Consider the following 27,500-nt stretch of genomic DNA (forward strand, 5'->3'; position numbering starts at 1 on the left):
CAAATCATTTATTTTAAAAATAACCTAAGATACATACAATTCAAACAAATAATAATTAAAAATACAATCATAACAATAATTGAAACATTAAAAATACCTATCACAAACTTATGTAGACATTAAAAAGGCACAAATCTTATTAATAATTATTATATTCGACATTTCTATGATATTTCAATTAATCACAGTAATTGATATTATACTCAGCAAATTTACCATTAAAATATTAATGTAAAAAAATATTATTCGATCTATTCTCAACACAAATTTTATCAAAATCAGTCATATCTTTTCGGAGGAGTTTGATTACAAACAATGTGACGTGTGTGTATGTAGGTAACATTTAATTCAATGAGTATTACAATAAAAACAATTATATTTTTAATCTAGTTTTAACCTAACTTTAAATCCAAGATAGCAAATAGTAAGAAAATACACTGAGACATAAAAAAGTGTCATAAAACTACTGCCCAAAAATAGTGAATCTGGGAATGGAAAAATGGAATGACAGTACTATACTAGAGAAAGACTTAACTACAAGATAGGATAGAAGTATATTAACGAATAGCTACATCATGCTACATATTTAAAAGGTATATACTCCAACTATCTCAAAATACGACTTTTTCCAAAAAAACTAGTCCCGGCAAACGTTGTTCTGCCTTACTCTTATCACTTAGGGGTATGAAAAATAGATTTCCTATTCTCAGAGCTATCCAATATGACCAAATTTCAAGAGAATCGGTCAAGCCGGTAAGAATTTAACTGCAAATACCGCGACACGAGAATTTTATTAAGGGCCGATTTTTCAATCCATGGTTAGAACTTATCCACCCAATAAAGTATTACACGATAATATTAAAATGTAACCCGTAAACTGTCAAAGACGGGCAAAGAATACATTTTTGAAATGGTAGTTTAATACGTTATTCGACGAATAAGTATTAACCAAGGATTGAAAAATCAGCCCTAATTGAAATTACGTCAAAGGCCATCAGAAAAGGAATCTCAATTTCTCTCCACCCAAGCTTGGATCAAAATCTTTATTTCGAATCACAGACGCCGACTGCTTATCAATGAGAACATCAAAAACACCTTTATTATTAAAGGGAGTGTTCACTTTCCACAGCTCTGTGTTTAAACCTGGATTTTTATCTTGTAAAAGATCGAAAATCATGTCTAAAGCTTCTTTAGTATCTGGCAGTATGGATGTTGGAATTTTTAGTGTTATTTTACAATAACTATGTTTACTTGTTATTGGTAGAGTATAGGCAGATTTATCTGAGTCCGATTTGAACTCTACGTGAGTGGAATAAAATATCTCCGTGTCACGCATCTTCATTGCTGTATCTTCACATTTTTTATTAGTTTCATCTTCGTCTTCAATATTATTTACTGGACTTTTCCTTGCATCTGTTTGACTATTTTTATCTCTTTTCAATTCTGGTTTTTGTAAAATCTTATAAGTTTCTGAATCTGTATTTTTCGGTTTACTAACAGGCTTGCTTTTCGTGTTTACAAGTGTTTTCTCACTTGGTGTTTTAGCTGTATCAAGACAGAGTTTTCGATTAATTAAGGATTTCAAATGCCCCAATTTGAATGTGACTTCATTATTATCGATAATGCCATTAAAGTTTTTACCCAAAATAACTTGAGCGGACAGTTTATCAATTTGTAGAACAACCTCTAGTTTATTCTGCGATCTTTCGACGTTAATTTTGCGCCAGTACTTAGTACGTAACCTAGAGTTTTGCGTTTGCAAAATGGCTATGACGTCATCAGGATTCTTTCCACTATTGAGAAACATGCTTACAATGCCTACTGCTCCACGGAATTCCGTCGCTTTCAAGTTAATTTTTACTCTTTCATTTACTATGGGTAAGGAATTTTCTATCCACAGTCTAGAAGACATGTTTTTACAAATTATAAAAATAACACCATCAAATAGGTACATATCGTGAATTATTGGAAAATCTGCTTGTTCGTCATTTGTCTCGACGTACACATTTTCAATGTTTCTCTTAATAGTTTGAAATAACACATCATCTATACGTGTTTCTGGATAGTTAGACGGACCAACATATAGTTTGAGATCATCGGGAACAAAATCTGCATAGTGATTTGCTCTTATACGAGTTAGGGGAGCATTAGAAATATCCGGATCAAGTGGAGAGTACATATTCTTTATGATATTTTCTTTTATTTTAATACTTTCCAAATCCTCAGCATTGACTTTAGAATCTTTTGTAGGTTCTTCAAAACTAACATCACGTTTCTGTCTGTCAATTATTCTGAAAGCTAACGTTTGCCCTTCGTACGTAGGATCGAAATCAGGACTCTTTATGACCTCTAAAGATTCTGGATCGACTCCAAATTGTCTCTTTTGCTTGCCCGCTACATCGGAATAGTACTTCCAACAGTCTGGTTTAAGTTTTGGGTATCTAGTTTTCAATTTAAGCAGAATTTCAGCAGATTCTATATGAGCCAATTCTTTTGGCAGACGCATAACCAATCTCGTATACCGTACCAACTTCTGGACCTCTCTAAACGTTAATTTTAGACCGGTGGAATTAATAAATTTCGGTAAAACTTCCATCAAATAATCCTTAGTTTCTAAACTATCACATACATAAATCACAGCCCCGTTAGAAAGATACACATCTTGGAACTTCGGTATTATCATATTATCAAAACGATGAACTTTCATATCTTTGTGAAGGTATTCTTTGAACAAATGCTTGAGACGTCTGATATGATTACCCTCTAGCTTATCTTGTGGATATCCCTCTAACGTTATCGCAATTTTAAGTTCGTTCTCTACGTGCAAGTAATTCGTACGTCTATGATACGCGATACCTCGATTACTATCTATATTATAGTTACTATTTCTACTTATGATCAAATTATCACTACTTTCGAACAACGACTCGGTTTTATCGGATATAGCTACAGTGGACGTCGACGGTTCATATTGTTCTACGCTTTCTATAGATTTTACGTCAGATTTAATTTCTTCAGCACTATTGTGTTCTGTGGCCCAAGGTGTGATTTGTGTATCATCTTTATTACTGTCTTTTCCTTCTTTCTGTTCTTCTATTGGTACAAAATCTTTTGAATCACTGATTATTACAGCATCTTCTTCTTCCATTTCAATAGCAGAATCTACTCTTTCATTATCGATCACATTTTCATCGACAGCTACAGTGTTTTCGACTTTACCTGTCTCACAAATTTTGTCTTCCTTCTTTGTACTTTCTATCCTTGGTGTATTTTCATTAGACCGTATTTCCTCCAGTAGTTTAACTCTAGACGCAACACTGTGCAAGTCCTCTGCCATATCAGATAAAAAGCAATCGTAATATATCTCTGTGTAACCCGTAATTTCAAAATCCATTTGCGAATAGTCAATAATATTTTTAAACGACGGTCCACGTATAATTTCCCCAGATATCCTGTCTATCAAGAACGACGAACACTCGACGTTATTTATAATTTTCTGCGCGTATATTTTCCATAGATACGTGTTTAGTGACGGATTAAAATATTGCAGTAATTTGAAGGCATCTTGTGCGCTTGTAGGCCAGCATGTTTGCGGGATTTTTGTTACACCAATACACAATCTTCTTACTTTAGCTTTTAGCAATAGCAAGTTGTTGGACATGCGTTCTTGCAAGCCAGGGGAGATTCTAACCATCCAATCTCTCGTTTCCGCATCTTTACATATACATACAATGGCCCCTCTATTCAAGTAATAATCTATAAACGACGGAGATTTCTTCATTAGACCAGCTTTGAGTTGCATATCCATTATATCATTTATCGATCTTTGAAAAATCTCCATTTGCTTCAACCTCATCTTGGATTTAGGGTACCCAGCTAGAGCAATTACAATTTTCAAGTTTTCCTCAACTATATCCATATAATCAGCATTGCGCAACTGTATCAATCTATTAGTTTCATCTTCGTCTCCACTTTCATCACAATCACATTTGAAATCGCACGAAATCTCACTTTTCTTAGCCACTCTACACCTTTTACTGGTCACATCCGACTTACTTCCTGTAAACCTACTGACGTCCGACTTTCTACTAATCGTACATCTACTTTTTGGTCGTGTTTTGTGAATGAAATCTACCGCTTTAACTATTTTATCACTAATAAAGTCCGACTTATCGAATATGGTCAAATCTGTAACTTTGTCCATTATACTTATGTCGCCAGAATATTGAACGCATGTGGAAGGTGTCGAACTATCTTCGGAATCGCGATCTATCCACGTCTTTGCTTCACACGAATACGCGTCCTTCTGTAGAATAATTCTACTGTTGTAATTGTTGTTGCTATATGTATAGCTAACTTAATGTTAGGGTATGAAAGCTATATGCCATGCACATATATGGATACCTCGGAAAAAATACAACTCGTTTATTGAATGTGGCAAAAACCAAACGCATACAGAAAACATATGTACCTACAATACGTAAAACCCCTTTATTAATAATACGATAAAAATATATGTATAGATAATAAATAGACGCAGCCTTTATCAAAATATATATGTTTTACATACATTAATAAATAAATAATTAAATTATATACCAATTATTACATACAACCAATGTGTATATGTGTGTGTGTGTGTTTAAGTGTGCGTTGTATTGAGTTTTGCATAAGAAATAAACAAGCATGACATAATAAAAGCAATCAAGTAGAATTAATAATAAAAGAACATAAGAGAAAGTGCCTAAAAAAGTAAAAAACACATTTAAAACTCTTACGGCTTATTACTTTAGGGGCTTAAATAGTTAATGTTTGATAAGAAACAGATTACAGATAGATTGTGGAATATTAAACTTGAAATGAACCATGAGAAATAAAAACTGTAAATGCAAAAAAAAACAGGAACGCAATAGCAAAAGCGAAGTACAGATAGAAGACACAATTTTGCTTGAATAAAAATAAAACCAACACAACAATCCATACTAATATTATAAATGCGAAAGTAACTCTGTCTGTCTGTTACTCAATCACGCCTTAACTACTGAACCAATTTGCATGAATTTTGGTATAGAGATATTTTGATACCCGAGAAAGGACATAGGATAGGTTTTATCCCGGAAATCCTACGGGAACGGGTTTTTCTTTGAAAACGCGGGCGAAGCCGCGTGCGGAAAGCTAGTATAAAATAAAAATGCAGTAAGAAATAGACATAAGGGAAAGAAAACTGTAATTTATAGAATTTACAAAAGTTTTGAAAAGATTTAATGTGAAAATATTTTATCGATAATAATTCATTGATTTAGAATTCAGATTGTAAATTTGATCATGTGTTGCCTATAATTATTGGAAAAAAAATCAAATTTCAAAATAACTAAAAAAAGTAACAAAATCGTGTCTCCTATCTGTAATACATATGTAGCAAATTAATACAAAAAATAAATAAAAAAAAACTCACAGAGTCCCCAGCTCCAGACAGCGTCGCATCCGCTGGAAGATCTACCGACCTGTAAGATTGTAAAAATAATGAAAACTAGCTGTATCCCGCGATTTCACCCGCATTTCTACGCTCTTGTTGGTATTAGCGTGATGATATATAGCCAATATCCTTCCTCGGTAAATGGGCTATCTAACACCGAAAGAATTTTTCACATCGGACCACTCGTTCCTGAGATTAGAGCGTTCAAAGAAATAAACAAACTCTTCAGCTTTATAATATTAAGTATAGATTATTTCTATCCTATCCCACTAATATTATAAATGCGAAAGTTTGTGAGGATGGATGTACTTGTATGTGTATATGTATGTTTGTTACTCTTTAACGCAAATACTAGGGAACCGATTACAATGATATTCAGCACACAATATAAAGAGGGTAACTTGGTTTAATACATACGGGAACTATGCGGGTTTTTCTTTGAAAAAGCGGGTGAAGCCGCGGTCCGAAAACTATTTAATAATACATATTTCTATAAATATAAATTCTTTCGTAACACGTCCTACACGTATTTACAGGTAAATTAGCTTGGAGAAATTTTTGCGTTTGTAGTAGTGTATGGTCAGCAAATAAAATAAAACAACATTTTATTTTTAGTTTTTATTTTATAAGGGATTTTAAATTAAACTAAATGTGTTTCTCCTCTGAAAAAGATGAGACTTTATTTTAATATTTGCACATTTAACATACATATAACTTTTACATTAACAATGTTACTAAAATGAAAAATTTACTAACCTGAAAAAGAAACGACATTTAAAGTTTAATTCTTTAGTTTGAGAAGTCAAAGGCTTGCCTCGACCATGGTTTAACACTGGAGCCATATTGAATTAACAATATAAAGTTACAACACTTACACACAAATTAAACACTAGTTATGGCCCTGCCTTCATACAAAACTGCTGAATACGCCGTTCGCACGGGAATAGAATGTGGATGCGATTTCCCTTAGTTAGCATCCAAGCTTACGTCTTTATAATTATTAAACTGTATAAATTCATTCTTTAACTCCGGTCTGCATCGTCTCATTCTCTCATTTTAGTCTCATTTTAGCTATTAAATGTAGTTTTTAAGTACATCTGAGTTTTCATTTGGGGCCTCCGGCTGCGGGACATGTAATTCACTTCAACAAATATTATAACAATAATAACAAATAATAACAACAATCAACAAATACAAAATTTATCAATTAAACTACGTACATAATAATTATAATTTTTGAATGAAATGTGCTTTATGTTCTAACGGTACCAAACGACTGCACGTGGCACCTGCGGAGTGCGGACAGCGTAAACTGGTTTATTCTGGTTTTGTGCGTGTTTCCACTTTCCACTATCAAGTGACGATTTATTTATTTGTTTTGTTTCGTAATTATTATGGTCAAATATTAATTATGAAACAAATTATTATGGACACGATATTTTATTGTTTCACGGTAGTCGCCTTGTCGTTTGCTCAAGGACGTAAAATTGAATGATATATTTTTTTTATAAAGTCAAAACCATTTTCTTTCAAATAAAAACTTGTTTTTATTGAAAACAAAAGTGTTGCTAGGAATAAGTATAAAATTAAATAGTAATGTTAGGATATCGAAACATTTTTGTATAGGCCAGAACGATATAGTGGAAACGCGCTCTAAGATCTGAGTAATATACACACCACTACATATGCAAAAATTTCTCCAAGCTAATTTACCTGTACATATGTACTACACACATAAAGCATAATATCAATATACTATTTCCACATAGGCATTAGGCAAGACAGCGGGTGAGTTGGTGCGAGTGTGAGTTGGTGGGGAGAGTGTGAGTTGGTGGGGAGAGTGTGAGTTGATGGGAAGTGTGAGTTGGTGGGAAGTGTGAGTTGGTGGGAAGTGTGAGTTGGTGGGAAGTGTGAGTTGGTGGGAAGAGTGTGAGTGAGTGGGTGGAGTTGGAGTCGGTGGGTAATTCTTCCGTAACACGTCCTAGACACATTTACATACTATACACAAAGCTAATATCAATATACTATTTCCACACAGGCATAAGGCAAGACAGCGGGTGAGTTTGTGCGAGTGTGAGTTGGTGGGGAGAGTGTGAGTTGGTTGGGAGTGTGATTTGGTTGGGAGTGTGAGTGAGTGGGGAGTGTGAGTTAGTGGGGTGTTTGAGTGGGGGAGTGTGAGTTGGTGGGGAGAGTCTGAGTTGGCGGGGAGTGTGAGTCAGTGGGGAGAGTGTGAGTTGTCGGGGAGTGAGAGTGAGTGGGGAGTGTGAGATAGTGGGGAGAGTGTGAGTTGGTGTGAGTGGGGAGTGAGTTAGTGGGGTGTGAGTTAGTGGGGAGTGTGAGTGAGTGGGGGGAGTGTGAGTCACTGGGGAGAGTCCGAAGGGGCAATATTGGAACAATCTCGCTTGTTCGGCGGTCGGAGCAATTTCAGTTGTTCTCTAAATTGCCCCTGCTAGCCTATACATATCACAATTAAGGAGTCAATTAAGGGTCCAATTTCAAAATTGGCCCTGCTGCCGTGCAGGTACGTGAGTAGCCGTTTTTAATTATTATCAGAAAATAAACGTAATTTAACCACTCACCCTCCCATAATAGTGTAAAGGCTTGTAAAAAAAGCATACAACTTTGAAGGTATACAATTTCATTTAATAAATTTTAAAAAAGAAAAATATTCCCTATACAAAACATAAAAAAATTACAATGGATTTTAATTACTAGAAACAATAGACTGAACCTAGACACATCAAAATTCAATGAATAAAGATACCAGACTCATATATCACACACTAGCTACGCCCCGCGGTTTTACCCGCGTGGCTCCGCTCTTGTTGGTCTTAGCGTGATGATATAGCCTATAGCCTTCTTTGATAAATGGGCTATCTAACACCGATAGAATTTTTCCAATCGGCCCAGTAGTAACATGTTCAAACAAACAAACTCTTCAGCTTTATAATATTAGTATATGTATAGATTCTTAGAAACCGCATTAGAATCAGTCCATCTATTTTCATGCTATAAGCCTTCTATATTCTTGTAAAATCAAACTTTTAACTCACCGATCACTAGTTGTTTTGATGACTATTTTCCCATCAGCCGTTACAATTCTATTGGACGTCAAATTGTTCTGAAAATAAATTATAAGTACACTTTAAACCTGTTTAATTATTATAATATATTAACTTGTTTTAATATTGGAAAAAACTACTGATTACTGATCTATAAAACGATTGGACAGATTTTGATAAGTCATTTACTTGCAAATAAACAAACATTAAAATAAAGACTGGATACAAAAAAAAAACATCTTGTTTATCAGTATCAACAGAAAATAATCCTACTAATATTATAAATGCGAAAGTTTGTAAGGATGTGTTTGTACCTCTTTCACGCAAATACTACTGAACCCATTACAATGAAATTTAGTACACATATAGCAGGTAACTTGGATTAACACATAGGGTAGATTTTATCCCGGAAATCCCACGGGAACGGGAACTATGCGGGTTTTTCTTTTCAAAACGCGGGGGAAGCCGCGGGCGGAGAGCTAGTAAATCATTTGTCTATGTATGTGAAGGTCAATCTCCCATGGTCTCCTCTACTAGTATTGACTGACCGGTTAGCTTGGTTGGTAGTGACCCTGCCTTCCAAACCAGAGGTTGTGGGTTCGATTCCCACACTGGGTAAATATTTGCGTGATGAACATAGATGTTTGCTCTGAGTCTATCTATATAAGTATTTATTTAAAATTATATAATATGTATGTTCATCAGCCATCTGGTTTCCATAACACAAGCGAAAGCTTAGTATGGGATCAGATCGTGCCATGTGTGAAAATTGTCCTGAAATATTTAATACATATTTATTTTTGAAAATGATAATTATTATACGTGTGCGATACAGCCGTAATGTAATCATGCGCTGTATAGCGACGACTCGCTATGTATCTAAACCACTGCTGCAAACTGTCTGCTTCCTTGATAGCTTTGCATAGGAGTGCATTTCTAGCAGTCATAATAAATTGTATTTTTACTAACATAATTTTTAAGTTATTAATTGTTACTAACAAAATGAGTCCTGGTTACTTGAATAAATGAATGAATTATTATATTATAAGTATTATATATGCTCACAGGTGTCTTCCCCGCTCTATTCAACAGCAGAATCCTCTGCTTGCACTGAAGCTGCTCCTCTTGGAGCCGCAGGTGTTCCAGCTTTAGCTGTTCCAACTCGAGATGTAGTTCCGAATCTATGCCCTCAGAGACACTCTGTGTATAGACAATATTTATTTATTTATATAATATATGATTTTCCAACAAAGGATACCGTCTATATTATTTTACATAGCTTACAATTGAATACAATATGGTCTACTGCACCTTCAATAACAGGAAAATACAACACTACATACAGAAAAAAATAATAATTAGTTTTAAAACTACACAACGGATTTTGATGCGGTTTTTTTTTTAATAGATAGTGATTCAAGAGGAAGGTTTTAGTATATAATTTATTATGTTTTAGACAAAGCGGGCGGCATGCTATTATAAAATAAAATGGAGCAATTTATAATTTTTTGACCGCCTCCTTGGTACAGTGGTTGACGCGTGAGCGTAGCACTGAGGGGTCCTGGGTGCGATTCCCGGTGGAGACGAAGAAAAATAAAATGTCTCGGTCTGGCCGGACACAGAAGGCTGATCACCTACTTATCCCTAAAGAAAATCGATCAGTGAAACAGATGTATAATGCATCTGCCCCTTACCCCACTAGGGGACATGGAACTTCACCTTTACTACATGAATTCATAATTTATTTCTAATCTTTATGACATACAAATTTTACATAGAAATTTTAAATATGCACATAACATAAAACATAGTCACTTCCCCCTGTCTGTCATGTTGAAACTACCCTACTAGGAAACTAAAATCATTATTCAGAAATACTACAGCTTCTATATGTAAAATAATTTTCAATTTTTAGATTAATGTTGAAACAATACCTAAATAAAATAAATATTTAATAAACATACCTCATCATCATATTCAGATGTGGTGTCCTGCTTCCTGCAACAAAAAATAAATGAAATTACAACTTTGTTAAAAAAACATTCTCAAATCCTTCAATGACAAATTGAAATATTTTTTGTTTGAACTGGTTCGATTTGAAAAATTATTTCGGTGTTAGATAGCCCATTTATCGAGGAAGGCTATTGGCTATATATCATCATGCTTAGACCAACAGGAGCAGAACCACGCAGGTGAAACCACGGGGCACAGCTAGTCACTACATAGTATAAAACAAAGTCGCTTTCTCTGTCCCTATGTCCCTTTGTATGCGTAAATCTTTAAAACTACACAACGGATTTTGATGCGGTTTTTTTTAATAGAATTTAAGAGAGTGTTTCAAGAGGAAGGTTTTAGTATATAATTTATTAGGTTTTAGACAAAGCGGGCGACGCCGCGGGCGGTAAGCTAGTATGTATAATACAGAAAATTCCTGGATAATTAGAACAACAAAGGGTGTTCAAACTAGTAGAAGCTTATCTAAAGCTAAAATATACAAACTAATTGTAACAAACAAAGTTTTGAACTGAATTAAAACACGTAGGTACTGTAATATGATACTTTGTAATAGTTATCTGTTCTTATGAATTGTTCAAACGAACAACTCATAAGTAAGTACATTGTAGATAGGAGAATGTAGCAATATCTACATAACCATAGATGTATGATTCAATTTATTAACACATTCGCAGTTGTCCATCTATCGTATTTCTTTTATTCGCTACATAACTACTTTTATTTTTTATGTTTTACATGAGTCGTAACTACCTTCAATGGAAATTATGAAAGCAAAAGAACATGTCGTAGTGGACATAAAATATGGGATATTGGTTTTGGAACACATCAAACTATCAATTTGAAAGAATAACCATTAATAATCTTAATATATATAAATCTCGTGTCACAATGTTTGTTCTCAATGGACTCCTAAACCACTTAACCGATTATAATAAAATTCGCACACCATGTGCAGTTCGATCCAACTTGAGAGATAGGATAGTTTAAACATGTAGGTACCACGGGCGAAGCCGGGGCGGACTGCTAGTATGCTATAATATTTCGGTTTTAAGTTGTTAATACGTTTTAAATAAACTTACGATACATCTTCGTTCATTGAAGAGAAGAATTTGTTCATCAACATGTTTCCTACTTTCAAAGTAACACTTTTCACTAACTATTAGAACACGTAACAATATCTTTATGATTAATACTAATTAAACAACTCAAAACTGCAAGTGTTTCAAATATTATTGAAATTTGAACGTTTCAAATCGGCCATCAACTTTTAAAACTATCAAGAAGTAGGTACGTATACTTTTTAATGTTACATTTTTAGACGCTGGATACGAGTATTTTGGGCTAATGTGACAGTCAAGTATGAATATTGCCATTTGTTAATAACTCAGAATATCGTAAAATTTAAAATGAATTCAAGAAAATGAAAATATATAAATATTTTTTGATAAATAAAATGAAAAGCGTTGGTAATAAGTAAATCGATCTTTAGTGTTAAATTAGGTAAATAATTTTTAATGTTATAATTGAGAAAAAAAGAAACCGTTGACTATTAAATTATTTATTTTATAAGCATTATTTTTCAGACCTTCTTTCTATCAATACACAGCATAAACTACTGGATCGATTGGGCTGAAATTTGGCATGTAGATAGCCATTTTGATATAAGGTGGTTACTATTTTTCTGTATTTTGACGATTCTAAAGCCCTTCTTAGCAAGCGCTGTGTACATGAATAAACAAATGTTTGAATTTGCGAGGATTTGGATACAATAGAGAATAGAGATATAAAGTTTGTAATATGGAAATTTATTTTGACTACGCGAGCGAAGATGCGGGCACTTGCTAGTTAATATATGACATGCGCAAATGTTTCCGCCTAGCTCATAACTTATGTATACATAGCAATATTCATGTAAATGCGAATCCTGTACATAATATCTGATTGGTACAGTCAGCAACGAAAGTTGATGACAAAATTATAAAAAGTGTATGGTGTACATGTCTTAAAATTGTTAAAATTATTACATAATTGTATGTTGGATTTGTTTTAGAATTACTTTAAGAAATTGGTACATGGTAACGTCAGCAAAAAATTGATACCCAATAAGGACTACCGTAATGAAATAAATACACCAAATAAGACGATGCATGCAACGTACATAGTTAAGAAAATGAATAAACAAACACTCACTCGCTTTGCTTTATATTATTTACTATTTACTAGATTTCCGCCCGCGGCTTCGCCCGCGTTTGCAAAGGAAAACCCGCATAGTTCCCGTTCCCGTGGGATTTCCGGGATAAAAACTATCCTATGTGTTAATCCAAGTTACCCTCTATATGAGTGCTAAATTTCATTGTAATCGGTTCAGTAGTTTTTACGTGAAAGAGTAACAAACATCCATACATCCTTACAAACTTTCGCCTTTATAATATAATATATTAGATATTAGATGTATTTTTTCTTACAGGAAACCCCCAACCCCACGGTAACAGCGCAATCCTGCACCGAATCGGCCACAATTTCGCGCCTCACACGCGAGATCAGATCTCTGTGCGCGCGCAACGAGCCCCGCGCTCCGCCGAGACCGTTGTGCCGGCCGCTGTGTTAATAGCCAAGGTTGATGTCAGAAGTGAAACTTCTTTAGGCGATTTGAGTTTTTTTTGCAGAGCTAGTAAAGGGCAGGTGGACCAGTTGATGTTGAATGGACACCACTAGTAGTAATTTCAAGTCGTGTCATGGCAATACCGTCACGTCATGGACTGAGGTGACGATTGCTCGCCTCTTATAATATTATAATGAATAAATCCCGTATGTAATGTTTAATTTATAAACAATAGATAGATAGAGGAATAAACGTTTCATCTATCTATCTATTGTTTAGAAATTAATATACAATAATATTTTTTTAAATAACACGCCTTTTCTATACAATTCCAGCCAACCGAGGAGGATAAACGCGTCCGTCTCCGTTCACCAGCGCCATCCCCAGCGCCCTCACCCGCACCCTCCCCGGCGCCCTCGCCATCCCCGTCCCCGGCGGGCAGCCCGGTGCCGAACACGCACGCTAACACGAGATTCTATGTGAGTATAAGTGTAATACGCATCTTCCCTCATCATCATCGTCCTCGACAACCTCGCCATCCCCAACCCAGCCATCCTCGGCATCCCCAACCCCGACATCCTCGCCATCCCCAACCCAGTCATCCTCGCCATCCCGAACCCAGTCATCCTCACCATCCCTAACCCAGTCATCCTCAACCCACGCATCTTCAACCCCGACATCCTCGCCATCCCCAACCCAGTCATCCTCGCCATCCCCAACCCCGGCATAAATATACTTGAAAATTTTTTATTTACCATGTAATACTTTAGTATTTTCTAGTGCTTAATTTTACGCGAGTTTTTTAGAAACCAAAGATTTTTTACGGATTTTAAACGCGATTTATTCCTTTAGTTCAACTTTTTTAATAATGCCTGTTGTAGTTAATCAGAACTCTTTAATGATAAGAGCACACACATTTATTTTTTGTTTAATTATATAGATACTAGATTTCCGCCCGCGACGTCGCCCGCGTTTGCAAAGGAAAACCCGCATAGTTCCCGTTCCCGTGGTGGTAACGCCAATATAATTAAAATAGTAAATGTAGAAATTAAACGTTTATTGTTTGTGGTGTGTTCCTTCATCCTTCCCTACATACGAGCACAACCAATCATCGCGTGGTCACTAACCACGTGACACGTCCAATAAGACGTGAACGCGACGTTCGTGTCGCTGAAGTCAGTCGGGTTCGCTCCGTGCCTTCGCGAGGTTCGGGACTCGGCCACCGCCGGAGAGCTTCCACGAGGCTCTCTAGATCATCAGGCATTGTGCCCTTGTAACACCACCGGGGTATCCCGTGCCCCGGCCCTTGGTCGCGCTCACCGCCGCGTGTGTGTTTGTGTGGAGTGTGGGACTGGACGCCGTTCTTGCCCGCCGCGAGCTGGAGGACCCTGACCGCGTGGCGGCGCGTGTGTTCTGGACGCTACTCCCTCCGACGAGGTACGTGCCGTGTGTATCCTGTCTATCCCTCTTTGCTAACACCACGTAGATCTGAATACAGTCCACTTTCATATCGAGAATATATTTACGTATATTTTTATATTGGCGCGACCATTGAGTGGTACCTTCGACCCGGATAGTAACCATTGTTTGGTCATCCCGTATAAAGCCTGATGATTCCACCGCCCTTGTTAGGATACTCATTGTGTAGGACCTAATAAGCGATTAGTAGTATCTTCAATGCGAAATACTATTTAATATACCGCATATAATAGAACGACAATGCGTCTTCTACTATTCATATAAAATATATTTTAAACCCGCCCTTATTAGGATACTCATTGTAGGCCCTAATAAGCGATTTAATAGTACATTCATTGTGAAATAACTATAATATACCGCATAGATCGACATTGCGTCATCTATTATTTTTTGCTTAAAATATATTTTATTCCGCCCGTAACATTAAGTTACGCGTATATTATTATTAAAATAGTTAATTAAAACTATATTCATATCGTTTATCCGCAGTTATAACGCTAAAATCATTATAAATCGAACATATTTCATCATATTTATTTATCCGCTACCCGCGCTCGAAATTTATAACGTTATCTAGGTCATTCCGCGATCCGCTGTTATAATCCGACCATATTGAAAATTCATACTCGGTTCATATTACGCTTGCGTCGCTGACCTACTTTATTTAGTCGTATTACTTGTTATTGTAACTTGTATTGTAACATTCTCTGTTTGAATATATACTTTTGTTATTAAAAATGCCGCCTAAGAAAATGACTAAGTTACCTGATAGTGACGCTTCGGATGTTAATGATTCGGAAGATATAAATGATTCGCAGTTATCCATGTTATTAGCTAAACGCGAAATTATATTCGAAATGGTGCAAAGAATTTATGATTTGTCTTTGAACATTCAAAACAACGCTGCGCTTATGGAAAGTTTCCTTGACGAGTCCGCGCAGGTAGAATCATTACGCGATGATTATAAACAGTGTTTAGACGAATACAATACTCGCTTATTATTATTAACACCTACCGCGAAACCTGATTATAAAAGCCTCGTTGCATTCGAGTCTTTATATAGCAGGATTAAAAGAATTAAATCGCAATATTCGCAACCAAGTCCGTCACACGGAGATATTAATAATTTGCATAAAAATAGGCCTAAATTACCGCCTATCGAATTAGTACCATTTTCGGGTGATATTCGCTCATTTCCGCTGTTTCTTTCGAATTTTGAATCAGTTGTTCATAACAATCCCGGCCTTACAGATGCCGAGCGTTTATATTATTTACTAGGTAAATTAACGGGGAAGGCCACAACTGTTATAGCTGGTATAACCCCCTCCGCTGAAAATTATAATTTAATTTTACAAACTTTAAAAAATAAATATGATGATAAACGTATGTTGGTTTCCGCGTATTTAAATCAAATGTTTGATTTTAAACCTTTGCATTCTCCATCCGCAACAAACTTTGATTTATTTACTGATAACTTTATCAGCGCAGTGCGCGCCTTACAGAATATAAAGTTAGATAATATTACAGATTTAATGATTGTTCATATCGCGTTGAAGAAGTTAGACTCAGATACTGTTCGCGCTTTCGAGACTAAGTTTGGTAGTGAAATGCCTACCTTTGATAATTTAGTTCAATTTATTCAAACTCGTGCGAAGGTATTAGAACGCATTCATCCTTCCACAAATTCGGGAATAAATAAACCGCCTCGAAAGTATAATAATTATAACCGCAGTTCAAATAATATCTCGTCTGCTCCGCCTAAGTATCAGTCTTACGTAACAACCGCTGATTCCGCATATAGTTGTCTTTGTACAAATATTACGCATCAAAATTTATATAAATGTTCGAGTTTTCATAAAATGAGTCCGCAGGAACGTTTGAAATGCGTAAAGGATAGAAACGCGTGTATAAATTGTCTCAGTATTAAACATCGAGTTTCTAGTTGTTCGTCTAATTCTAATTGCCGCATTTGTAAATTAAAACATCATACGATGTTACATTTGAAACGCGAATCGTCCATTCCCGCGCCTGCGTCTCACCCCCCGCCGCGCAGCACACCGCCGTTGCCTGCGCCGTCACCGCCGTCGGGCGAGTGCGTCCGCTCCGACATTGCGCTATGTACCGCTAGCTATACAGCTGATACTGATAACGCATTTCAATGCAACGCGCCCGCGAATAAACAATGTACTATTTTATTATCAACCGCTGAAGTCGTAGCTTATAATAATTGTAAAGGCGAACGGCTTGTTATTCGCGCGCTTTTAGATTCCGCTTCACAAAGTCACTTCATTACGAATGAATGTTGTGAACGTTTAGGTATTAAACCGCAGAAAACCGAACGTACTATTATTAAGGGGTTCGGTGGTTCAGAAAAAATTATAAATAGTAATTCTATAAATATACAATTTTATTCGCGTCTTGACAACAACATATCTTTTAATATTTCACCGCTAGTTGTTGATCATGTTACGGATTTATTACCTACCGCTGTTATAGACACTTCTGTCTTATCGCATATTTCGCATTTACCGCTCGCAGATGAGAGTTTTGGTACGCCAAATAAAATCGATTTATTAATCGGTGCTTCTCTGTTCCCTCATCTGCTTCTCCCCGACGTAGTTCATGCATCTCGTGACTCGTCGGCGCCCGCTGCATTGCGCACGGTGTTAGGCTATGTAATAATGGGTTCAGTACCCACCATACCTAACATACATAAACCGCCCTTGACGTGTTGTCACGTTCAAGAGACCGCCGCTATTGACTCATTAGTCAGGCGTTTCTGGGAGCTCGAGGAGCTTCCTACCGCACCACCCGTTCAACATCCCGATGATGTTGAATGTGAAGAATATTATAAATTAACTACAACCCGCGATCCCGTGAGTGGTAGATATATTGTTTCGCTTCCATTTAAGGACGATTTCTACACTCTCGGTGACTCATTTAATATTGCCCGCAAGCGTTTCATGTGCCTCGAAAGAAAGCTACAGGCTTCACCTAAATTAAGGTTGGCATATGATGACGTCATAAAAGATTATCTAACGAAAAATTATATTTCACCCGCGCCTCCGTATGATCCGCGTGACCCTACACCTATTTATATTATACCGCATCACGCTGTTCTGCGCGAGGATAAATCGTCGACTAAGCTGCGCATGGTTTTAGATGCTAGCATGCCAACTTCTGGAAGCCAGCGTTCGTTGAATGACCTTCTGCATGTTGGGCCGAATTTACAAGGCAATTTGTTTACAATAATTTTAGGTTTTCGTCTCCACGCGATTGCCATGACCGCCGATTGCCGCCAACAGTTTCTGCAGATATTCGTGCGTGAGTTTGATCGTCGTTTTCAATGTTTTTTATATCGTTTCAGCCCGCAGGATCCGCTACTTCTTTATCAATTTAATCGAGTTTGCTTCGGCATCAAGTCTAGTCCTTATCATGCACTGCGCACGGTAAGACAGCTCGTAGAAGATGACGGCGCGAAATATCCGCTCGCGAGTGGCATTGCGTCTTCCTCGTTGTATGAGGATGATATCGCCTTCTCTATTCTCACGGAATGTGAAGCAGTTTCCGCGTCGCAGCCGCTCATCGATTTGTTTAAGGGAGCTCAGTGGGATCTAGTTAAATGGAATAGTAATAGTAAAAATGTGTTAGATAATCTTCCCGCTTCGCACAAACTTTTACCCTCCGCGGTGGAGTTTGATAAGACCGTGCAACATAAATTATTTTGTCTGCATTGGTCTACTGTTCATGATTGTTTTTATTTTAAAATTACCGCTCCCGCCGATGTGATGTGCACTAAGCACTCCATCTTGTCAATTACCGCCCGTCTGTGGGACATGATGGGCTTCGCTGCTCCCACAGTCGCGTATAACATCCCATCAGATAATTTCTACCATGTTTCTGGTATTGAAATTCCCGCTGTCATTCTTTCGCGTGGTATTACGCCACAAAATCTCGTACCGCACCCTCTGTGGTTCCACGGACCCCAGTGGGCTCGTTCGGACCCATCTGATTGGCCTCTTAGGAGTCTCGATGGTGAGTCTATTGCAGACATTCCCGAACGAAAATTATTAGTGCACACTGTGTGCCCGCCTATAAAGCATTGCGCTTTATACGATACCGCCCTTCGCGTCTCGTCGCGTCGTGTATTTTATATTTATAGGTTCCTTATATTATTAACCCGCCGCGGTGTTATGATGACCGTAGAGGAACCTAATTTCGCTGAGAATAAAATTATTCCCGCCCTGCAAAATAAATATTTTGCAGAGGAGTATTATAATATACTCTTTTATAAATTTTATTCACAGGCTTTCAACCGCTTGAAGCCTTTTATTCGCAACAGACTTATCCTTATCGGACGTCTAAGCGATTCCGCCCTGGAATATGCACATAAGCTTCCAGTGATATTACCGCGCAATGATCACATAATTATCATGATCATTGATTATTATCATATTAAATATATGAATATTATAACGCATTTGTTTCTTGTTATTTTAAATACCGCGCTTTTACTAGCATTACCCGCGCCGCAAGTCAAATCTGATCACGTCAGTTTACTTGATAGGCATGCGCTACTGGACAAGTTAGTTCAGTCGTTTTGGGAACGTTGGAGATTGGAATACTTACACGGTCTGCAGGTTAGGCAGAAATGGAATATGCCTTCCACACCTATTACTCCTGGAACGGTCGTGGTTGTAATAAATGATAATGTACCGCCCCTAACCTGGCCTTTAGCCGTCGTAGAGAAAGAACATCCTTCAAAGGACGACGTCGCGCGCGTTTGTACAGTTAGGACCGCCAAGGGAACTTACCTTCGCCCGGTCGTTCGTTTATGTCCGCTTCCAAGACAATAGTTATACCGCATTAGTATATTACCGCAGTTAGTTAAGTTTAATTTTAAGTTTTGCACCGCTTTCGTTTATAATTTCTTAGTTATAATACCGCCGTGACTTTAGGAATTTTTTTATACCCCGCTCGCTTTACGCGATCCTAGAGTCATAGAATTTGTTAGTTGTAATACCGCCGTGACTTTAGGAATTTTTTTATACCCCGCTCGCATTACGCGATCCTAGAGTCATAGAATTTGTTAGTTATATTTCCGCCGTGACTTTTAGGATTTTTTATTATCCCGCTCGCATTTTGCGCTCCTAGAGCCATAGAACTTGTTATTTATATTACCGCCGTGGCTCTTAGGACTTTCATTAACCCGCGCGCATTATGCGATCCTAGAGTCATAGTTTTTCGCTGTATCTTATGATTGGTTTTAAATGGTGACCCATTTAGGGCGGGTGGATATGGTAACGCCAATATAATTAAAATAGTAAATGTAGAAATTAAACGTTTATTGTTTGTGGTGTGTTCCTTCATCCTTCCCTACATACGAGCACAACCAATCATCGCGTGGTCACTAACCACGTGACACGTCCAATAAGACGTGAACGCGACGTTCGTGTCGCTGAAGTCAGTCGGGTTCGCTCCGTGCCTTCGCGAGGTTCGGGACTCGGCCACCGCCGGAGAGCTTCCACGAGGCTCTCTAGATCATCAGGCATTGTGCCCTTGTAACACCACCGGGGTATCCCGTGCCCCGGCCCTTGGTCGCGCTCACCGCCGCGTGTGTGTTTGTGTGGAGTGTGGGACTGGACGCCGTTCTTGCCCGCCGCGAGCTGGAGGACCCTGACCGCGTGGCGGCGCGTGTGTTCTGGACGCTACTCCCTCCGACGAGGTACGTGCCGTGTGTATCCTGTCTATCCCTCTTTGCTAACACCACGTAGATCTGAATACAGTCCACTTTCATATCGAGAATATATTTACGTATATTTTTATATTGGCGCGACCACGTGGGATTTCCGGGATAAAAACTATCCTATGTGTTAATCCAAGTTACCCTCTATATGTGTGCTAAATTTCATTGTAATCGGTTCAGTAGTTTTTACGTGAAAGAGTAACAAACATCCATACATCCATACATCCTTACAAACTTTCGCCTTTATAATATATATTAGATTAGATAGATATTAGATATAGATAGATTAGATTAGATATTAGATATTTTACTTGTGTGTAAAATAAAATACAATTATAAAGTTTAGAGTAAAAATTCATATAGACTACGGAACCTATTAAGCCGAAATTTAAATTGTGTCTAGCCAGTCAGTTAGCTTAGAATTCAGATAAAAGTGAAGTCCCGTGTCCCCCACTAGGGGACACGGGACTTCACTTTTATCTGTTTCCCCCACTAGGGGACACGGGACTTCACTTTTATCTGTTTCACTTTAAAAACTGAGTAAGGCAGGTTTCCTTCTTAGTTTTAGTTTTAAATTATTATATGTATGTTAGTCTGTAAGGTATTTATTCTATGGATCTGTACAATTTATTGTCAGTTACCTGAATTAAATATAATAAATAAATTATTTCCTAAAACATGATTCTTATTTTATATCAATTTTTATTTATCTTTATTGCACTTATAAAAGAGAGAAAGAAATTACAGACAGTTATATTTAATTTATTGTAATACTGTGCTTCACGGTTTCACCATGCATAAGTGAAGTCCCGTGTCCCCTAGTGGGGTAAGGGGCAGATGCATTATTCATACATCTGTTTCACTGATCGATTTTCTTTAGGGACAAGTAGGTGATCAGCCTTCTGTGTCCTGCCAGACCGAGACATTTTTTTTTCTTCGTCTCCACCGGGAATCGAACCCAGGACCCCTCGGTTCTACGCTCACGCGTCAACCACTGTACCAAGGAGGCGGTCAAAATTCAGATAACTGACACAAAAATATAACGCATCTGTGTCATTATACCCTAAAAGGGGTGACAGACGTACGAGTAAGTACGCGAACTTGTGGCTCGACGACCTTTTTCGCTCGTGTGTCACCCCAAGTACGCGTACTTAAAAACCGTCGAGTAAGTTCGTTGACGATCCAACATGTTTGAAATTTTACTCGTAGCCCGCCTTCGCTCGCACGTCTGTCACCGCCGCGAGCCGCGAGCCTAGCCTGTCTAGCTATAATAGGTGTTACTAAGTGCAAAAGTTCAATTAATTTCGTCTTCTTCTTTTAGTTTTATGAAAATAATTTAATATAATTAATATGAATGAATATAATATAATTGAATATTGGCGAAGGTATCTTTAAATCACGCCAAGGAAGTTTCACTCCTGACGCGTGGGCTCGGCGCACACGCTCTTTTTTTGTAAAGTACCCTCAAAATATAATAGTAAAAACGAAAATATATCCTTCAATTTTTGAACATTTATTTTGTTAGAATGCTATTTACTTAAAAATAAGTGCTGGTTATTAAATTAAAAATGTCTATATTTAATTCCTGAATAACATAAAATTCCCTCTGTTGATGACATAGAGACATTCGATATCGGTGACACGCGAGAAGCTACTGACCAAGCTCTTGCGTGTGTCACCGACGTCGAGCCGAGTAAGTACGCGAACTTTAAAACCGCGGTTTTAAAGTTCCTACGTCTATCAGCCCTTTAATGTGATTCGTTTCAAATATTACAAGTTTATTCTGTATGTTTGTCACTATACACCTAACCGGCTGTATCGATTTTAATGGTTTTTTTTTATCGTGTCTACCGTTTTTCGACAAAAGTACAGATTTACAATCCAATCACGCTAAGCTCGTATTGTATTAAATTTATTCTTACCAAAATTTCAGCCATCACTCGCAACGACTCGAAAACACTAATAAGAGCCAACAATTCAATGCCTAGTACTTTAATGCACATGCGCGAATTTAGTGTTCAAAATAAACCCTGGATACCCGGGACGGAAACTTGTTGCACTATTGATTTATGTATGGCGCATGTTTGTCAAACGTTCGCGCCAATGTCGGCCATTGCAACGAAACGTTGAAAGAATTTTAATGCAAATGTTGGTTCCAATGTTGGTTAGTCGTTAACGTTGGCGCCAATGTTGTTCATTACAATAAATATTTGAAGGAATTTAAATCATAAATGGCATATAATTTATTTTTATATCAATACTATCTTTCCATTCACGTAGTCAAAAACTTTGTCGTAAGCGCTTCCCTATTCCCAATAATAAAAAAGACGGGTTGCACTGGGGGAGTGCCGGCAGAAGTGAAAACTTGATTATTAACGTTCAGCATGTTTGATATTTTGGAATGGTATCCGTCTTACGCATGGAATATAAGGGCTAAAAAAAACCGTCTTACGCTTTTTCGATCAGGTCACGTGTCCTGACGCGAGTTTAAGATTTTATACCCAACGCCGCTAAAGAAGTTTTCACTTCAAAAAACGCTTAATTGAATATGGCGCCCTAAAGGCATATTTAATTAATTGAAAAGCCTTCGCAATTGCAATTTTCTCATGTTCGCATTTAGCATTAGATTATTTTTAAAATAAGTGTACTGTACTCAAATAAAAACTACTTATTCTAAAATATGTATAACATTGATCTCATTTATAATAAGTACATTTATTTGTACTGGTGGGGAAAGTTAAAATATATTTCATTTTCAGTAAGTTTATACCTTAAAAACAATAAACGTTTTAATTTATGATAAGACAGAGATATACCTAATTTTATTTCATAGTAGCTGTGCCGCGCAGTTTCGAGCTAATATAGGTAGTACATCAAAATAACCCATGAACAGTTCGTCCGCGGTTGAAACCGCGGGGCACAGCTGGTATGTTATAATTAATAATCAAAAATAAGTATTTTGTATATATATGGCATTTTAAAATAGCAACGGCCGTTTATAGCCCTTGCTCTTTTACTCTTACGCTTAAAATGGATTACATTTCGCACGAGTCGGGCAATTACCTGAATTTCGTATTGCCATTTTGGAGAGGGTAACGTATCTTACTTTTAATCTTAGTTCCTGACAACATTTATTCAATGTTCGACCCAACTACCTTCATTTAATTTAATCTATACTAATATTATAAAGCTGAAGAGTTTGTTTGTTTATTTGAACACACTAATCTCAGGAACTACTGGTCCGATTTGAAAAATTCTTTCAGTGTTAGATAGCCCATACATCGAGGAAGGCTATATATCATAACGATAAGATCAACAGGAGCGGAGCCATGTGGGAGAAATGTGATTCAAATGTGCTTCTAGAAGATAATTTAATTAATAAGATAATTTAATAAATAATTAATTTTTGAGTTTAAGTTTATTAGATTGGTCCAATCTTTAGTAAATAATAACCTGAATAGTTTGTTTGTACACGCTTGTCCCAGTGTTAGATAGCCCATTTATTGAGGAAGGCTATAGGCTATATACCATCACAATAAGACCACAGGAGCGGAGAATTCCAGTGAATATAATTAATGTTTGGATTTGAGTTTGGTCCGATAGTATATTAACTTAATTCCCTTTGCTGGTAGGATATTATATAAACTTCTAGAAGTCTAATTGAATAAATAAATGTTTGAGTTTGGTAGATATATATTACTAGCTGTGCCCCATGGTTTTACCCGCATTGCTCCGCTCCTGTTGGCATATACAGCCTTCCTTGATAAATGGGCTATCTAACACCGAATTTTTTTTTCCAATCGGACCAGTAGTTCCCGAGATTAGCGCGTTCATACATACAAACAAACTTTTCAGCTTTATATTATTAGTATAGATGTGAAAACTTACTGATAATTTCCTTTGCTGCTGACGCTGCTCGACTCGTCTTTGTACCCACGATTCCATGTTGTGTTCGAACGTGGGTTACTTCTCTCTTTGTCGTCGTAATCTTGGTTCTTTTTCTATTGACAAATATAAATTATTAATATATGTATAAAGTATTATATTGTTTACTAGCGCCGCCCCGGCTTCGCCCGTGGTACATGTTTACGTTTTCGCTACATAAGAACCATCCTCGTATTTCAAGGAATATAATAAAAAAATAATTATCGAAATCGGTCCACCCGTTCACGCGTGATGCCGTGACAACGCGAAACGGGTTTCATTTTTATATATTGTTTATTATACAGTACTTAATATTAATGTACAAAATTTTTTTGAATAAAAAAAGTAGATATGAAAAAAAAAATCGATCACAAGGCGGGATTTGAATCCGCGCCTTTATTTCAATTATTTAAAAAATGATATTTTCAAAGCATTTCAATGCTATTAAACTAAAAAATATCACATTTTTTTTATGTAAAATAAAATATGGACAAAGTTTTGTTTCCTACATGGAATAGAATTTGTACTAACAACATAATAATATAATCCTTTTTTTGCATATAAATGTGTACTATTTTGATATTTTTATGAATATTATAGCATTACCTTATGAGAAATAGAAACATTGAGTTTAAGTGGTTCCGACTTGTTAAGTTTCATCATTGCTAACTTTGCTTCGCTGAAACAAAAAAAAACATTACAAATAGTTTTTCTTTATCTGTTTTAATTAGTATATAGAGATTTATATATAAATATAAAAAATATTGCCTGTTAGGATTTAGGTAAAAAAAAAAACTATAAGAATTTCATGCATAAAATTACAAAAAAAATATTATATTATATCGTTTGTGGCTCGAATGGACAGATTAGTAAAGTATATTTTATACTTTTAGGTTATCAAAAATCATTGATATTAATGTTTGAAGCATTCAACACATAATTATTTTTCAATCAAACCCACCATTGATAAAATCTTAGATTATTAAAATCGGTCCAGTACTTTATAAGTACTAAGACTATTCAATACAAACAAACTCCAGTACTAAGCCTATTCAATACAAACAAACAAACAAAAAAATCTCTTTATTATATTAATTAGTTATTTTTTTACAAATTACTACATCAAAAGTTCCTCACCTAGGAGATTCATAAGTAATCATAGCATATCTCTTCTTAGGGTCTCTCGACATGAACAGTTTGACAATAGTGCCGTATTTAATGAACACCATCTTGAGACCTTCCTCGCTCAAAGTTTGTGGTATGTTGGATACATATAGCCTGTTATGGTCTAGTTGTACTCCGGAACTGTTAAAGAAATACATTAATATAAAAATTGGTAAAGTGTGAATTCTGTTGTAAAATAAAGTAAATATATACACAGTAAATTAAAAAAAATGTGTGCGTGTACTAGTGTACACACGTAAGTGAAACTTCTTTATGACCTTATTTTTTAAAAGATAATTTACTACATACAACTTTACAGAAATACGTCGAATCACGCGTGGTAGGGATAAGAAAAAGATGGCGCGTAACGGAAAAATGTCACGCGTAACGAAAAAATGTTACACTTAATTTTTTTCCAACCCCGATAAAGAAGTTTCACTTCAAAAAAATGACCTTATGCTATGCAGTTACAGAAAGTAAATGATAGAACCTTCAAATTCATTATATAAAGCAGTTTGTTGGCAATAAACAGAATAGTTAACTTTGATTTTTGAATAAAAGAAATATATTTAGGTGCTTTTTATAAAGAAAATGTGATATATTAACTTCCATTACATTAGATTATTTACTAGTTAACTTCCTACTGTCCATAATATATGTATATATAACAAAACCAAGAAGTGCAACCCAAGACTCAAGTACTTATTTCACTTAGTTTGGGACCCACTATCGTACATTAATTGGATAACATACATGGACAAAGAAATTTATTTCATTTCATTTCAATGCTTACGCAACAAAAGTTGTTTATTCAGAAAAACAAAAACCTTTTTCATGTTCATTGTCTTACTATTTTTCTTATAACAAAAACCTACAACAATCTTTAGAAAGTTTCAAAAAAACATATAAACAACCAAACACATGGCAATACTCACTCAATATTATCATCCGCATACTGAGCGTCATATGTAGAATCGTTGAAATCATCTCTCATTGGATCCCAGTCCTTTAAGGACATCCCGCGTCCCCGAGTTGCCATGTTAAACTGTTTAAAAGAAAAATACAATCTATACTAATATTATAACGCTGAAGAGTTTGCTTGTTTGTATGCGCTAATCTCAGGAACTACTGGTCCGATTTGAAAAATTCTTTCAGTGTTAGATAGCCCATTTATCAAGGAAGACTATAGGCTATATATCATTACGGTAAGACCAACAGGAGCACAGACTAGCGGTTGAAACCGCGAAACACAGCTAGTTTATAATATACCAGTGCTACTAGCACTTACTATTACTACCTATGAAAGGTAGTAATATAAAGTGCTTGTACTGAACGGATAGTTAAAACTTAAAATATTTATTACAATAAAGAAATAATCTATTTTTCAGCAAAGTTTAATTTTTAGTTTTACCATTAAAAAGATGTGTCCATACACACTTTTTAATATTTTGATTAAATTTTATTGTAACACTTGTGAAGGGTTGTTTCTTTTCAGAGTATTTTAAACTCCTTGAATCCTCTTAAGGCTGCAAAATAAATCAAAGAACAACCAAATATCGTTGATTTCAAGAAATATCACAATGTTTCTAGGGGCTTTTGGAAAATATTACATGAAATAATATATTTTTAAATAATTTATAACCACGTTGGTTTTTTTTATTAATACAGTATTAGTAAGCATTTAAAGTTAAAACTAGTCGCAATCTCACTCAACGTTTATTAGTTACCCAATTTTTGTATTAAATTTACAAAAAACCGGTCATAGCGCGTTGTGAATACACAACGTGTTTATTGTAATATAACATTTAAACACGAATATATGTTCATATCTTATTATTTAAATAAGCTTTAACACATACATTTGAGGTAAATATGATATTATTTAATATTTATCATTTAACTTACCAATGTGGTCGATTAATAATAAAAAAAAACAAAGGAATGCCGACAAAATTGAACAAAACGGACAGTTTTGATTGTAAAACGACTGTGAAATGAACTATACGATGAAGTTGAAGTTTGTGCTCGACT

General features: G+C 36.1%; 3 protein-coding genes across 3 annotated transcripts; 2 read left to right on the forward strand and 1 right to left on the reverse strand.

Annotated features, from left to right (window-relative positions):
* Positions 1–27,493, reverse strand: LOC149895456 (uncharacterized). The gene is made up of 10 exons (XM_090118846.1): positions 27,375–27,493; positions 26,405–26,514; positions 25,443–25,610; positions 24,912–24,984; positions 24,270–24,382; positions 10,503–10,536; positions 9,604–9,738; positions 8,530–8,597; positions 5,456–5,504; positions 1–4,306 (listed from the first exon to the last, which is right to left on the reverse strand). The coding sequence occupies exons 2-10, from the start codon at positions 26,506–26,508 to the stop codon at positions 995–997; spliced, it is 4,056 nt and encodes a 1,351-aa protein (XP_089974972.1). The 5' UTR covers positions 26,509–26,514; positions 27,375–27,493; the 3' UTR covers positions 1–994.
* On the forward strand, positions 15,373–16,958 carry LOC149895457 (uncharacterized). The gene is made up of 2 exons (XM_090118743.1): positions 15,373–16,727; positions 16,952–16,958. Exons 1-2 carry the CDS (start codon positions 15,373–15,375, stop codon positions 16,956–16,958), a joined length of 1,362 nt encoding a protein of 453 aa, XP_089974869.1.
* On the forward strand, positions 16,880–20,360 carry LOC149895458 (uncharacterized). The gene has a single exon (XM_090118847.1). It carries the CDS (start codon positions 17,317–17,319, stop codon positions 19,489–19,491), a length of 2,175 nt encoding a protein of 724 aa, XP_089974973.1. The 5' UTR covers positions 16,880–17,316; the 3' UTR covers positions 19,492–20,360.
* Positions 27,494–27,500: the final 7 nt, after the last annotated feature.

Source organism: Colias eurytheme, chromosome 31, assembly GCF_061535395.1.
Source record: "Colias eurytheme isolate Ceu_HAF_F1 chromosome 31, ilColEury1 Martin Lab GWU primary, whole genome shotgun sequence".
Taxonomy (NCBI): Eukaryota; Metazoa; Arthropoda; class Insecta; order Lepidoptera; family Pieridae; genus Colias; species Colias eurytheme.

What these genes read in the sequence shown, in the direction of transcription:
- LOC149895457 (XM_090118743.1), top strand. Translation starts at nt 15,373, where the DNA reads ATGCCGCCTAAGAAAATGACTAAGTTACCTGATAGTGACGCTTCGGAT.
- LOC149895458 (XM_090118847.1), top strand. Translation starts at nt 17,317, where the DNA reads ATGGGTTCAGTACCCACCATACCTAACATACATAAACCGCCCTTGACG.
- LOC149895456 (XM_090118846.1), bottom strand. Translation starts at nt 26,508, where the DNA reads ATGGCAACTCGGGGACGCGGGATGTCCTTAAAGGACTGGGATCCAATG. An exon ending in ATTACTTATGAATCTCCTAG is followed by an intron (nt 24,985 to 25,442) that starts GTGAGGAACTTT and finishes TTTTTGTTTCAG; the next exon opens with CGAAGCAAAGTTAGCAATGA. An exon ending in ATCAAAACAACTAGTGATCG is followed by an intron (nt 5,505 to 8,529) that starts GTGAGTTAAAAG and finishes ACAATCTTACAG; the next exon opens with GTCGGTAGATCTTCCAGCGG.